The 16,119-nt window shown below is 36.1% G+C and overlaps 2 protein-coding genes across 8 annotated transcripts in view; one reads left to right on the top strand and one right to left on the bottom strand.

Annotated features, from left to right (window-relative positions):
* Positions 1-16,119, bottom strand: part of bves (popeye domain cAMP effector bves) — a 91,399-nt gene that overhangs the window by 18,234 nt on the left and 57,046 nt on the right. For all 7 annotated transcript variants that reach the window (XM_073978115.1, XM_073978110.1, XM_073978114.1 and 4 more), the window contains exons 3-5: positions 2,902-3,059; positions 2,736-2,838; positions 2,515-2,664 (exon numbers count right to left, since the gene is read on the bottom strand). In XM_073978115.1, the coding sequence (XP_073834216.1) occupies positions 2,515-2,664; positions 2,736-2,838; positions 2,902-3,059 (411 nt within the window). The remainder of the gene's footprint in view (positions 1-2,514; positions 2,665-2,735; positions 2,839-2,901; positions 3,060-16,119) is intronic.
* On the top strand, positions 12,177-14,018 carry LOC141399405 (uncharacterized). Its single transcript, XM_073978076.1, has 2 exons — positions 12,177-13,560; positions 13,635-14,018. The coding sequence occupies exons 1-2, from the start codon at positions 12,502-12,504 to the stop codon at positions 13,641-13,643; spliced, it is 1,068 nt and encodes a 355-aa protein (XP_073834177.1). The 5' UTR covers positions 12,177-12,501; the 3' UTR covers positions 13,644-14,018.

Here is a 16,119-nt window from a genome sequence, read left to right as displayed (position 1 = left end):
ATGCAAAATTTATTTCATCAAAATCTACACATTTTTTATTGGAATCGAGTAATCTATTAAACTGAATTTATTGCCCCTAATTAGCTGTCCCACGGTATATCGATTTCTCTTTTTTTTTTTGAAATTTCGTGCGTGAGTGTGAGTGTTCGTGCCTTCTCGAAAAACGCCGTGTTTATGCGTGAATGTGCATAAAAATTTTGGTCCGTGTTCGTGCATGTTCGTGCCTATTTTTTTAGGCACGCGCCCATCTCTAGACAATACATTGACTGTATAGCCTTCTTATTAATTTTTATTCATATGTATGTCATTTTGTGGATTAACAATATTATATATAAATAAAATAGTGTCCTTATAAAACAATGTCATGCACTTTTAATGAATACTGCTTACACCTGGGATTTTTTTTTGCGGATTCTGAAACAGCAGTGACTAAAGAAAATATTGTAGAGGATTTTCACTGCTACAACATTTTCTTTAGTTCCATTTCGATAAGTCTTGTTGTTTCCAATCAAAATCGGGAAAGCCTAAAAACCCTAAACATTTGACCTGTGACCGCGGTTTATTTTAAAATACCTCCCGCAATTTTTTTTTGTTTTTTTTTTTTATTTTTCTCATCTATAAACATTTTAGTTTCAGAATCCGCAAAAACTTCCCAGATGTAAGCACAACTAATTTAAAGTTAGTTAAGGCGCTATGTGTGTAACATGGTATTTGGAATTCTCACTGTGTAGAGAACATCGATGTCTCATTGCATCTGTGGAATATGATAATATTTCTTTGAAGTCAGGCTCAAGTTCTATTGTAGACTGTGCTTTGGGTACTTCTTCCACAAAACTTAAAATTTAACCACTTTAATCAAGTTAAGAGTAATTTTGCGGAGCATTTTGATTTTGTCCCCCCAGGTAGACCAAATTACAACGGTTAATATTTCTCTTGGAGATGTCTATATTTTCTAAAAAGTTTAAAAAACGCAAACAGAACTTTAGAAAAACAAGTAAAAGCATTGCCAATTGAATATCTAAAGGCCTCGGTGCATATGCAGCATGTATTAGTTAGGTCAAGTTTAACCCTTTCGGCCCCGAACTTTTTTCCTCGCATTAGTAGTTACTTTAAAAACAGAATTAAAGTATAAGTCAAAACTAAGACATAACATAAATTGGTGGGCGTACCCCACCTATTTCGGAAGATACAGTACATTTTATCTAAAATTTATTTGCTCATTATTTTGTGCAATTATGTAAATATAAATGTTATAATCGTATAGAAGTATACCTCTGACCTTACTTTTGAAGAATCAAAACTAAAGTTTAACATAAAGCTCATACATTTTTTGTGTTTTTTTTTGTGTTTATGACCTTATTATTATGTATTCAATAATAGTGGTTTCCACTGGGCTGATTAGGTCAATTGTTCATTTTGATTTAGAAACGATTTAAATAATTTGGACTGTACACATCGATTTTTGACATGCTGTGATTTTCCAGACTTCACACTGAATAATGCATCGTAGATCTGTTGATCGGGATACAACTGGCACTTTTTTTATAATTTTTGCATTATTAGGACTACAATTAGCCAAAGCAATGTGTTCTTTGAGGAAAAAATTCCGTTAGTTTTAAATAAAACGACGTTAAAATCGAAGTTGCTTATAAGCAACGTTGGGGCCGAAAGGGTTAATACCACTTCTTGGACGGTTTTGAAAATTGTACAATTTGTAGTCCACGAAGATAACTTATAACTGTAAAGTTAAAATTTCCCCCATTGAATTAACCATTTGACTTCGATTGCAAAGTAATGAAATAAACAAAAAAATACGCATTCCTCTGGCGCCAAACAAACAAATCTTTTTAACTGAAAAGGTTATATATACATCCACTGGTTTGGTCGAATAGTGATTTATCGAAATAGTGTGATTCTCTCATTTTTTGATTTACCGACAAAAATCGGTAACATTACAATGCTTATAATTTGTCCCAATTTACATTAGGCGAGTTTACTTGCGGCAATTGTCAGTTTGTGGGTGAGAGAGGGTGTTGAGAGGCAAAGGGTTACCATATACCTCACCTCTCTCTCCATCAAACTGACAATTGCCGCAAGTAAACTCGCCTAATGTAAATTGGGACTTACGGTAATTAACGATATTTTTCGGTAAGCTAGCGACCAAAAGAAAGTAGTCGTAAAGTTCTACCGATAGCAACAGTGCCGTCAACTTTTATTTCAACTTTTCATTCATAATTTTGCGTTTTAATTTTACCGACATTTGTCGGCTGTTGTAAAACATTCAGTCGATTTAGGCTCCATTTTCCATTTGCATTTTTGACCCCATGGTCTGGTTAAAAACCAATCAGTCGATGTAGGCTCCATTTTCCTTTTGCATTTTTGACCCCATAGTCTGGTAAAAAACGAATCTAAATCTACACAATATATTCCGTAGTTTTAGGGGAAGGAAAGTGCCTTTCTCTCAGACCAACACAACAACTTCAATGCAAAAATTATCTGTATTTAAAACCTTACCTGTGTTACTTGCATAAGCTTCTTGACCACATCACGTCCCAGTATATGATCAAAAACTGTTTGCAAAAATGGTTCTGACATTATGGATAATTTTAATTTATCCCGATGCCATATTAGTACCCTTGATTCTTCCATAGCCATTATGGAGACCTGTAAGACGTTAATGGAGAGCAATACATTTAATAAAACACTTAAAACGAAAGATGTTATCTAAAACTTACCTGAAAGTAATCATCTGTTGATACACCGAACCATTCTGGAGAATCTAGGAACTGATGCGGAAACACTATATGTAATGCTCTTTGATTCTGTGACACTACCAACCTAAAAAAAAAATTTATTTTCATTAAGTATGTGGTAATGCGTTGTGTTGGATGTTTGACATACTTTCCCGACAGCACTAGCGACAGGCTGTCAACTTTTGTGACTTTTTCCTGTGCATAAACTTCTTGATATTTTAAAGCTCTTATAATTTTCATACAGTTTAAAACTTTTTTAAATTGATGCCTAGATACATGTAAGGGTTTAAAGAGAGCCTCATAGACCTGCAAAAAAAAGTAAATATTGTTTATTAATAAATTGCGTTTATTTACGTTAGATTATTTGAATATTAAAGAAAATATATTTGTGGACGTCATAAAATGCATGTGATATAATATCTACAGACAACTCCGCATTACTGTAATAAGCATAACTGAAAATCACTGAAATGTGTAGATAATAATTTATTTAGCTAACTTAACTGATGTACACTGAACGATTTTCAATTTCATTCATTCAATAATATGTATGACAGTAAACTATTATTGAATGAATAAAATTGATTATAAATGTATAAATTATTATACAAATTAATTGACAAATTGTGATTGATGAAAGATAAGGTTTGTCTTTACTATATCTTGTCAGTGGACGAGTGTGTGTGTGTTTGGTCAAGACAAATAGACACATTGCAGCTGATGCGGTTATAACCATTGAAAGAGGTTTGACAGAGGTGTGCATAAAATAACACTTTCATTTAATAAAAGTCACACTGTTCTTAATACTTTGTTTTCATTTTTTTTTTGTTCTATAATGTGTAATCACTTTTAATATTTACTTATTCTTAAGTGTTGTTGTTTACTTCCATTTTTTACATTTCACCGTAACGGAAGCAAATTTCATTGTCTTTTTATTGTCTGATAATTTCCACAGTCGTGGGAAACAGATGTATCTTTAAACACTGAGGACTTACATTTAGAATCTGCATTTTACTTGTTATACACTCAGTATCTAACGACGGTATATACACTTTCATACAGGCAACATGTGCCTCATCAAAATATTGGACGAAATGTGGGCAAGCCCATGCTTCCTAACATAGTGGTCATAGGGCACTCTATCTATCGAAAAGAAATGGCTCCCAAACTAAGATCCACTTACAAATGAAATATACCAATGCATTCCTTTAGGTACCTCCTTCCCAAACCTTTGGAACTTTAGTCCAAATATATCCCCAGCAACATTTTATGGAAGTGGTTCCATGAGATGCCATGATTTCACTGGATCTTTTGCATTGGTTCAAATGAACCCATTCGAAGGAAGTCGTGAAAGATCCGATCGTTTCATCGGCATTTGAACCAATTCAAAGGAAGTCGTGATAGATCCGATCTTTTCCTTAGCATTTGAACCCATTCCATCTATTCAATAGAGATGAATTTTGTGTTTTTATTTGTACACGTGTATATATTCTTTTATTTATCTAAATATGTACGTTTAAAGTGATGTAAGATTTATTATGCTAGGAAGTCCCAATCATTGAGCAAAAAGTAGAGTCGGACTGCACTCTTTGGTATTAGTCGTGTTTCTTTACGTGCCTGAGGTTACAAGTTTTTACCCGCAAAGTGTTTCCTTGCTTTTAAAAGCATACAATTTATATGAGAGCAGTTCACCCCTTTTACCATTTTTGCAACAATTACCATTTTTAAAAGTAAAGGAACAGACCAATTATAAAAGTTCTTTGCCTGCTCTTGAGAACCCTTCTCAACAAGTCGAATTGTAGATCCTACTACAAAACAACAAACATTTCAAAAACGTTGTAAAATAAAATTCACGAAATAGTAATCTGCAGTTGGAGTCAATGTTGAAATCTGAATCAAAACCTGTTGCGGAGGAAGTAAAGTCTGTTGCGTGCAGCGGCGGTGTTTAGACTGCAAACAGCTGGGACGGCCGGAAGTCAAGTTTCTCACTTAAATTTACAACCTGTCGCTTGCCAAATACATCGTTCCCGAAGTCTGAAAAATAGGCCAGCTACTGAAGCCCGAAAAGGATGCCAGCAAAGGTGAATCTTACAAACCGATTTCGCTTTTGTCGCCCGTAGCAAGGACCCTTGTGGCTATAGTTCTTTCAGCATCAGAAATAACTTTCCAGTTGCCGATCAATAGCAAAGGATCCGTAAGCAGCACAACAACTGCGCTGAAGGCCATCTCCATATTAGCAGAGGACTCACTCAGAGCAAGCCGTGCTCATAATCTAGAAAGAGAAGTCTAACGTTACAAGAGAGAACCTCTAGATCAACAAGCCTTTCAACCAGGTTTAAGTAGCATTCACACGAATGCAGTCGCAGATGCAGTAAACAGTTATCGTGTGAATGCGGTCCTTGGAGAACATCCACCATCTATCGCAGCTGAGAAGCGCCAGCTGTCAGGACAAACCAGAGTAGTTTTGGGTCAATACACTCGGGATGGTTCAGACGTCAAAATTCCTATAGGGCAAGTACTGATGACACCGTGGAAAACATCTGCCCAGCATACAGCACACTGCTCCTTTTCAATTGCCCTACCAATCCTGCTAAGAAACTTAAGTTTGCAGCTTTGTGGTTACAAACCATATAAATAACGAAATAGCCACATTCTTACGACTGATAGACCCAGAGTCGATTAAGCAGAAAAATGAGAATACAAACATATTAACTACTGTTACAACAACGAGAACAAACTGCAATTATAGATGTAAACTTTATGATGATAAATAAATTATAGTTATTTTATTAATTCTTTGAATTAATAAAATAAAAAAAATGAAAATCATTTTTCAATACAGCATTTTCCATTTTCCGAACAAGACGTGAAAATTACATGCCAAAGGGTTGGTAAAAATGACATGCCATAGATTAGTGAAAATGCTATTCTTGTGAATTGGTTAAGGTGGCATGCCAAAGGATTGGTATAGATGCCATGCCAAAGAATTGTTGAAGATGACATTCCATCGAGTTAGTAAAGATGACATGGTTAGGATCTGAAAATGAATTGCATCTTTTGGGGGTCACGCTCTTGTAAAAAGAATGAGTGAAGATGCTGAAAAAATGACATTCCATTTCACTTGCACCCATTCTTGAATAGCATCTTTGGCATCGAACATTTTGCTGGGATCTTGTCGGCAAGTTCATACGTCCAAAAAGGAACACAGAATCTGAAAACCCCCTAATAGATAACACTATGCAACAAAATTCAATTTTTCAAAATGATGAAAAACCCGAGTAGATTATGAAAGTAGAGCTAAAAACATGAGACACGTGTATCGGCGTTTTTAAAGTTTACTAGAGTTGTGTAGTTCCGGAACTATTGGAACTATATCTGGCTCTTGTATATATATAGTTCCTTTAGTACATATAGTTACAGTTGAGCACTTAATTTATTTCAATTGCTTATATAATTTTCTTCCTTTAATTCCACACTCAATTCGATCTTTCTAATTTGGGTGCGGTCACATTGTAAAATAAAAGTAAACCACATCCTTGCTACATCGCTGCAATTTATTTATTTATATGTCAATTCTTCCACCATAAGATGACAACAAAACTACTCACTCTCTGTTGTGCGATTCTCTAACTCATTTTTTTTTTTTTTTTTGAGTTACCGACAAAAATCGATAAAATTAAAACGCAAAATTATGAATGAAAAGTTTAAATAAAACACTTTTGCTATCGGTAAAACTTTGCGACTACTTTCTTTTGGTCGCTAACTTGCCAAAAAATATCGTTAATTACCGAAATTATAAGCAATTTAATTTTACCGACATTTGTCGTTAACTCAAACTACTGATTAATTTGGAACGAAGGAAATAAAAAGAACGACGGAAGAGAAACATGCATTGAACTATATCGGTCTCGGAACTATTTGGAACGAAGGAAACAGAAAGAACGATGAAAGAAAAAGATTCACTGAACTATATCGCTCTCCGAACTATGGAACTATATTAAGGAACTAATTCCTTTTGGGAAAAGGAACTAGAAAGATCCATTCCGCCCCAGGAACTAGATTGCCCAACTTAAAGTTTACATCGGAAAGTAACCATTTCTGTTTTTATACCCTTCACCATATGGAGGGTATAATTAAATTTGTCATTCCGTTTGTAACACATCGAAATATTCGTCGGAGACCCTATAAAGTATATATATTATAGATCAGCATAAAATTCTATGTCGATTTAACCATGTCCGTCTGTCCGTCCGTCTGTCTGTCTGTTGAAATCAAGATACAGATCGCAATTTTAAAGATAGAGAGTCAATATTTGTTAAAGAAGTTTTTATTACTTGCAGGATGGTTGGTATTGAAAATGGGATATATCGGTCCACGTTTTGATATAGTCCCCATAGAATGGTACCTCCCGATTTTCGGTATTTTTAAGGTTTTACCTTCATTATCCTACCAAAATGGCTGAAATTTGGTACGTAGTCTTCTTTAGGGGTATAACACTTTTCCCCAGAATTTTGTCGGTATCGGTCCACACCTTCATATAGCCCCCATAGAACGGTACCTCCCGATTTTCGGTATTTTGAAGGTTTTAGCTTCATTATCACACCGAAATGGCTGAAATTTGGTACTTAGTCTACGTTGGTGGTGTAAAACATTCCCCCAGAACTTTGTCGGTATCGCTACGTGCCTTTATATAGCCCCCATAGAACGGTACCTCCCGATTTTCGGTATTTTGAACGTTGTGGCCTCAATATTCCACCGAAATGGCTGAAATTTGGTATTTAGACTTCGATGGGGGTACTCAAACTTCCCCTTTAAATTTTTCGGTATAGGTCCACGCCTTCATATAGCTCCCATGGAAAGGTACCTCCCGATTTTTCGTATTTTTAAGGTTGTGCCTTCAATAGTCCACCAAAATGGCTGAAATTTGGTATTTAGTCTTCAATGTGATATAAAACTATTCGCCAGAAATTTGTTTGTACATATTGCCCCATTTCCGACTAAAATTCGTCGGTATAGGTCCACGTTTCGATATAGCCCCCTTAAAACGGTACCTCCCGATTTTCGTAATACTGAAGATTGTGACGTCAATATCCCACCGAAATGGCTGAAATTCGCTATTTAGTCTTCCAAGAGTTATAAAATATTCCAGAAGAGTATTATCAGTATAAGTCCACGTCTTCATATATCCCCATAGAAGCGTACTTCTTGATTTTCGGTATTTTTTAAGTTTTAGCCACATTCTCTTACCGAAATATAGGAAATTTGGTATTTAGTCTTCTTTGAGTCTAAAAACTTTCCGTCAGAAATTTGTCGGTATAGATCGAAGTTTTGAAATAGCCCCCATAGAACGGTCCCTCCCATTGTTTTGCTGAAATTGAGTATTAAGTCTTCTTCATACACGAAAGGAAACTAATTATTCCATTTTACTTCAATACAACTTGTGGTCGAGGGTATAACAAGTTCGGCCCGGCCGAACTTAACGCCGTTCTTACTTTTTTTTTCGAAATATTCGAGTTAAGGTATCTTGGAATCCTTGCATTTTAGGTATATAGTGTCTTTGGCAACTTCACTGAGGAGGATGTGGGGAATATTTTTGTTAAAAATGTTAACCCTCATGCGGTTCATCAAAGGGGTTCTTTTTGTCCTTTTTTCAAATATCTTTCAAAAACTCCTTTAAAATGTGATCATATCAAATTCAAATATTCTACAAAATTTTTATTCATAAAATTTTACTATTGGTCTCAGAATACACCAAATCTGTAAATCTTATCTAATCGCCATGAATCTCTAAAAATGAAAAACACGTTTTAGGGTAAAAGTCGGACTTCATCTGTCCCAAAAAACATAATTTTAAAGAGATGACGTCAAAGACAAAAATATTCTACCTCAAATTTCCCTATCATTATATATCATGAAAATATCAGTATTTGACATTTTTTTGTATTGTGACTGGAAAAAATCACTTTCCAAAAAATGGAATTTACTTGTGAACATTTTCGTCCGACCATTCTTCACAACTTTCGACGTAAATAATCACGGTAAGAGAACATTGATCAAATTAAATCTGTGTGTGTCGATAAAGGACGTAGCACCATAATCAATTCAATCGTGAACGATACTAGGGTTATGACTTTTTGAAATTTTTTTTCTCAAAAATGATTTCTTGAACTAGATCGTTCAATTGAACTACACTCTAAACTTTTTCTGTTGAATTTTACAATAATAATGATAGGCAACAAGATGCAACACAAACATGCGTAATTTTCAACAACTTTGTTGTTGTAAGATTTTACGCAAAATGTGTTTAAAATTTACACATTTAGATTTGTGATTTTAGACACAATTTATTATAATTTTACGTACTTTTTATGTAAATGTATGAAAAATAGCCAAGTAATTTCTGAATGTGTTTAATAAAACAACATTTTGAATACGGAGAAACCATTGTTTTATTTATTTAAACACATCACTTATTTCATTTATGTTATTAAAAAAATTCTTAATTTAATTGTGATTTCATAAAAAGAAACAATATACACAATCTCTCGTCCGCGTCGAACAAAGAAGCGCGAGCAACTAACTCGTGACTTTTGAGTTTTGTGGTTCTTAAGCTTGAATAATACACATTTTTTGTTTTGCGAAAATGAATTTGCTACTGTTTGTGTTTAATTTGAAGCATTTTCTGTTGCAATTACAGTTTTTGCAACACTTCGTGTTTTAAATGAAGCAGTTTGTGTTTAATTTCAAGCATATTCTGTTGAAACTACTGCTTTTGCAATAATTTGTGTTTAAAATTACGCATTTCCATAACTTGCACTATGATTTGTTAATTATTACGCACCTTCCAAAAAATCAACAACAAATCAAAGTGATTTTCATTATACCCTCAGCCTTTAGGCTAAAGAGGGTATATACACTTTGATACGATGAAAATGTGCCTCATCGAAATAATGGTTTTAGACCCCAAGTATGTTTGGGCGAAATGTGTTTCAGACAATTTGGAGTCGATCTAGCCATGTCCGTCCGTCTGTCCTGCTGGCTGGAGCGCACGATAATTCTCGAACGGATGAACCGATTCGGTTCAAATTTTGGTTTTCGTAATATTTTGCCCAAACTTAGTTTAAGTTCGAAGATGAGCTACATCGGTCCACCCCTTCCGGTACCTCCCCCACAAAAGTTCGAAAATGTTCGGAAAGTTTGTGCGCACGATAACTCTTGAAGGGAGCGACCGATTTGGTCCATACTTTGTATAACGTAAACTTTCTACCAGAGTAAAATGAGGTTCAAATATGGACTCAATCGGTCCGTTCCTTCGGGTACCTCCCACACAAAATTTCGGAAAAGTTCAGTTTAGGAGCTGCTCTCGAATAGCTTTGATTTTTGTTGTAGGAACTTGTATTCACTGCACCCCATACGACGGTACAAGTTTCATCAGGGGCAAGTCCACACTTCCTGAGAAACTAGCCTTAAAGGTGCAAAAAAAAACCCTCTGACACCGTGTGTAGTGGTTGGAGCGCAAGATAACTCTCGGATCGGATTTTCTGAGTCGGTCCAAAATGTGGCCTTCGTAATATTTTGTGCAAACTTAGTTTAAGTTCGAAGATAAGCCATATCGGTCCACACCTCCAGGTACCTGCCCCAAACAAGTTCAAAAATGTTCGGAAAAATTGTACGCACGATAACTCTGGATTGGAGTGAGCGATTTGGTCCATGCTTTACACATCCTAATACAGTGCTGCTCAAAACATTTGCAACTCAGATGTCTATATCACATTTAGACTATTTTTAAGAACATTTTATGTTTTGAAATATATTTATTTTTACAATTTGATTCTTTATTGACCCTACTTTCAAGATTTTAAAATGATTATTCAGTTCTTAACACTTATGTTACAGAAATGTGTGAAATGTCGGAGGATCATGTGTTTTAGCCTGCTCAAAACATATGCAACTCCGTGGTTCGAATATTTATTACCTAATTTTTGTTGAGTTTTTTTGTATTGTTTGGCATAAGATGGTTTTTAATCAGAAGAAGGGGGCAAAAAGCTTTCATGAGAAATACATTGTATGCCGCCTATGTTTAATTTTGACAGACTGGTATGCCGAAAACAAGACATTTCTAATTTTTTAATAAAAACAAAAGTTATGGTCCGAAATTTGTATCAAAAATATGAAAAATGTTTATTTCTGAAAATTGTGGATCCAACGCAGTCCAGAAATAAATATAAGAAGATGACAATATTTAAAATTAAGCTGTATACCGCGTAAAAAGTACTAAAATTGCGATAGGATGGGAAGGAGGTGAATGTACAACTAGATCTACTGCAGGGGAAAATCAAATAATGATGCTAATTTTTAAGCAGATCCCTAAGAGGACATCGACAGACGTTAAATAAAGGCTTTACATCGATAAATCTATACAAAACCCTCTGATACATACCATAGATACCGGCGTACCAATATATGCAAATTTTAGGAAAACAGTAATTTCCAGGAAAACTTCAATTTTTCATATAAATGTTGCAAAAAATATTTGGAATTGATTTTAGAGTTATAAAATCGAGTATTTTTTGTCGACTTAAATCAATATTTGAGTTATATAACTTGAAAAAATGTACTAGATCACCAAGTCGAATGATAATCGAATTTGTCCCCTTATACAAAAACGTTGACCCAAAACGAAGATGGTGTTTTATATTGACCTGGAGGTATTTTTATGGTACTAGAGGCATGAGGCCGAGATATTTATTGGATTTAAAAACGAACCAGACATATAATATGTCGAAATTGCACCACGTACACACCACAGATGTCGTATAAGAGAGGTTTTTGGCATAATACCGCCACTAAACGCATGTATAACCACGTAAAACTAGCAACTTTTTGGAAATATTTTTTCTGTTCTTATCGGACCCGATCAGCTTAAGTGATCCGAATTCACGTAAAAGGTTCCGGGACCCTAAAATTAACTCTACACTATTAAAAATCTAATAAAACTTTTGTATTTAATAATTATCCTTACAGACAGGATTCAAAAGGATACATTAATCTATTTAGTTACCTGGATACCTTTATTATATGTCCAGATAATAAATAAAAGGTTAAACTCACAATATATTATCAAAACACAAATCATATCTTCAGATTTTGAATCAAATTTTCTATGTTGCAAATGTTTTGAGCAGGACCAAAAGTGAGTCCGAACTTTGTTTAGTTTATTTTTGTAAAAAAAGTGCAATTATTGCCAATTCTTTTTTAAATCTTTAAAAAGGGGTCAATAAACAATCAACCTACAAAAATATTTGCATTTGTAGTAGAAAATGATAACGAACACACCCAATGTAAATAAACCGATTACCAATTGTATTTGCTATTATAAAACAACCCTGTAATTGTAAGAGATTAACAGGTATGTATATGGATATAGAGAAATAAATGACGCCGCGCCATTATTGGTGTGACTAGCAAAGAGTTAACAGCTTCAGGTGTGTGACGGACATCATAAATCAGAGATTGTGAAATAAAAGCCAACCGAAGGAAAGCTGAAAATTTTAACAATTAAATTAAACTGAAGAAAAGAAAAAAAAAACTTGAAGAACTTAAGAAGCAAAACTTGAAGAACTGAAGAAAAACTTGAAGAACTGAAGAAAAAAAAACTCAAAGAACTGAAGAAACAGAAAGTGAAATAAAACAACTTAATTGGAAAAGAAGTGGTGGTGTACGTGAGTTTGGAAAAGAAAATTTTAAGATGGAGCGCGAGCAGCTGATGGCCCAGTTAAAACAAGGAGGGATAGATTTCCCCGAGACAGCTACTTTAGAGCAATTGCAAGAATTGGTAAAGCAAATTGTTGGGGCCAGTAAGTCGTCAGCACCACGACAACCAACCAATGAGTCATCAACATCGCCGTTAGCAAGCATGGCAACGGCAACAACACCAACTGTGCAAACAAACACAGACACATCGTGGCAAGCACATATGGCAGAAGAAGGCGAAACAGATGTCACTGAATTGCGAAGAAAGTTGAGAATTCTAATGCTAGAAAAAGAGATACGCGAACTAGAGAGGTACAAAGAGGAACCTAAAAAGAGCGTTGCCACCTTCGCAGACATTCAGGGGACATTGCCCAAATTCACCGGTGATGATGAATACACTATCACAAAGTGGGTCTCCGAGTTTGATAAAGTCACGAACGTTGTGGGCTGTACAGCAGCGGACAAGTTTCTTTTCGCACGCCGTATGATGGCAGGTAGTGCTGCCCTATTCTTGCGAAATGCCAAGTCGGAGAGCTGGGAAGGCCTAAAAGAAGAGTTATGTGCTGAGTTTCGGAAGACAGTTGGGGTAAAAGAAATCCTGAAAAAACTGGACAATAGAAAATGGAACAGGGCCACAGAAAGTTTGCATCGATACGTTTTAGTTATGCAAGAGCTGGCAGAGGGTGCTCCTATAAACGAGAAGGAATTAGTAGAATTTATCATCGAAGGGATGCAAGAAAAATCAGTGGCCGCATCGATTTTCTTCAGCACCACAACAATATCAGACTTTAAAGATTTGATCCCACGATATGAAAAGATGACATTCGAAAAAAGCCAGCGGCAGCTTAAAGGCAGTTTAGTGGATCACACCTTAGCCGAGGTCAGGTGTTTTAATTGCCAAAAACTAGGACATTATGCAAACAGTTGCACCAAGGAAAAGCGGCAAACGGGGGCCTGTTTCAAATGCGGACGAACTGGGCACCTAAGATTCCACTGCCCACTTAGAGCGGTAGCAGCGGTTCCCCAGGAGGAAGAATTAAACTGGAATGCAGAGGTAAGAGTAGCTTTGGGTCCACAAGTGACTGGGTCTAATTCTCGTCTTATCTCTTCTCTTATTGATACTGGTAGCCCATGTAGCTTTGTTAACAGCTCTGTGATCCGATCGTTGTGTCCCAGGTTTAAGTTGAAGGAAGAAACATTTTCACAATTTCGAGGTTTAGATGGAGGATTTTTAAAAATGTGTGGGCGAATAGCTGCAGTGGTAGAGTTTAGAGGCAAGAAAAGAAAAATGAATTTTATTATTTTGGTTGAGAGTGCCCCGTGCACCTTGGTGCTCGGGAGGGATTTTTTAAACTTATTTTCTGTAATTTTGTGCGTAAGAAATGGAAATCCGGACCACAATGGACTTTCGAATGGTTCCGGAAAAACTTTTATAAATTTGCTATTATACGCGGACCCAAACAATGAATTAAACCCAGGGCCGCTAGAAATAAAAAATAAAAAGAAATTTAATTTGTGTGTTGCTCTGGCGGGGGTCGACGAGGGAAAGGTAAATGAAGATCTTAACCCACTGAGGACCATGCATGAAACAGAAGTAGGTAAGGATCTTAACCCTCTGATGACCATACAACATCTTGATGAAACTGAGGTAAAGGGGGATCTTAACCCACTGAGGACCATGTATGAAACGGAAGTATATAGGGATCTTGACCCACTGAGGACCATACAACATCTTGATGAAACTGAGGTAAATGGGGATCTTAACCCACTGAGGACCACACATGAAACAGAAGTATATAGGGATCTTAATCCACTGAAGACCATGCATGAAACAAAAGTAGATAGGGATCTTAACCCACTGAGGACCATGCATGAAACAGAAGTAGATGGGGATCTTAACCCACTTAGGACCATACACGAAATAGAGGTCGTTGGGGATTTTAACCCATTGAAGACCAAACAACATCTTAATAAAACAGAAGGATATGGAAAGTCGAGTAATCTGCAGGCAATATGCAGCATTGACACCATAGATGATGAAGAGGTATGGGACGTTAACCCTTCGTTGAGCTTGGAAAACAGGAATAAAATTAGGAAAGTAATCAGGGAAAATTACTTTAAGCAAATTAGTGGTAACCAGAAGATATCGGACTTTAAAGCGTCAATTTTAGTAAATTCAGGAAACGCCACGTATTGTTCGCCAAGGAGACTATCCTTTGCAGAGAAACAGGAGGTCAACAGAATAATAACAGATCTGTTGGATAAAGGTATTATACGCCCAAGTAACTCGCCATATGCATCCCCTATCGTGTTGACTAAGAAAAAGAGTGGGGAAATTAGAATGTGCATAGACTATAGGTCTCTTAACAAAATTATAGTAAGAGATAATTATCCCATTCCACTAATAGAGGACTGTTTAGAATATTTAGAGGGAAAAACATGGTTTACCCTAATGGACTTGAAGTCGGGATTTTATCAGGTTGAGCTAGAAGAGAATTCAATAAAGTACACATCATTTGTAGTCCCGAATGGGCAATACGAATTTTTAAGATTGCCGTTCGGCTTGAAAAATGGTCCAGCTATATTTCAACGGTTCATTGCGGGAATTTTCCGGGATTTTTTGGAAAGAAACGAGATAGTAATATACATGGATGATATCGTGATAGCTTCAGGAACGCTAGAGGAGCACATTCAGCTTGTAGGAAGAATTATGGACAGGTTAGCAGCGTATGGTTTAAAACTCAAAATCCAAAAGTGTAAGTTTGCTTATACCGAAATAGAATATCTGGGATACAGGGTGTCCAGGAGGGGTATTGAACCTTCGGAAGGACATGTAGAATCAATTAAGCAATATCCATTGCCGAAGAATGTTAGGGAGATGCAGGCGTTCCTGGGGTTATGCTCATATTTTAGGAAGTTTGTGAAGGGTTTCTCTCTAATAGCGAAACCTTTGTACGAATTGACAAAGGACGGGGTTAAATACACAATTACAGAGGAATGTAAAAAAGCTTTTGAGACACTTAAGCAACGACTAACGTCTAGTCCGATATTAGCGATTTACAACCCCAGAAGGGAGACAGAACTACATTGCGATGCGAGTGCAGCAGGGTTTGGGTCAATTTTGATGCAGAAACAAGACGATGGGGTATTTCACCCTGTGGCCTATTTCTCCAAGAGAACCACGGATGCTGAATCAAGGTACCACAGCTTTGAACTCGAAGCTCTAGCTATCATTTATTCTCTGAGAAGATTCAGACCGTACTTAGAGGGGCTAAAATTCAAAATTCTGACGGACTGCAACTCGCTGGCACTAACACTGGCCAAGAGAAACATAAACAGTAGAATCGCCAGATGGGCTTTGGAGTTAGAAAATTACAGTTATGTTATTGCACACAGACCCGGAGCAAAAATGGCTCATGTCGATGCGTTATCCAGGGTGGACCAAGACAACAATTTAGTAGCGACGATAGAGGCGGAAGATATAGACTTCCAACTATGTGCAGCCCAGGCAAGAGATCAAGAAATAAGTGATTTAAAACTGAAGTTAGAAAAGGGAGCCGTGGGTGGATTTGACATGGTGAATGGTGTAGTTTACAAAAAGGTTAATGACGTT

Source organism: Musca autumnalis, unplaced genomic scaffold (genome assembly GCF_047663935.1).
Source record: "Musca autumnalis isolate F117 unplaced genomic scaffold, ASM4766393v1 scaffold_3, whole genome shotgun sequence".
In the NCBI taxonomy this organism is placed as follows: domain Eukaryota; kingdom Metazoa; phylum Arthropoda; class Insecta; order Diptera; family Muscidae; genus Musca; species Musca autumnalis.
The sequence above is the reverse complement of the archived record's forward strand: the minus strand, read 5'-3'. Positions and strand labels throughout refer to the sequence as shown.

Coding starts and splice junctions, on each gene's coding strand:
- LOC141399405 (XM_073978076.1), top strand. CDS start 12,502: ATGGAGCGCGAGCAGCTGATGGCCCAGTTAAAACAAGGAGGGATAGAT.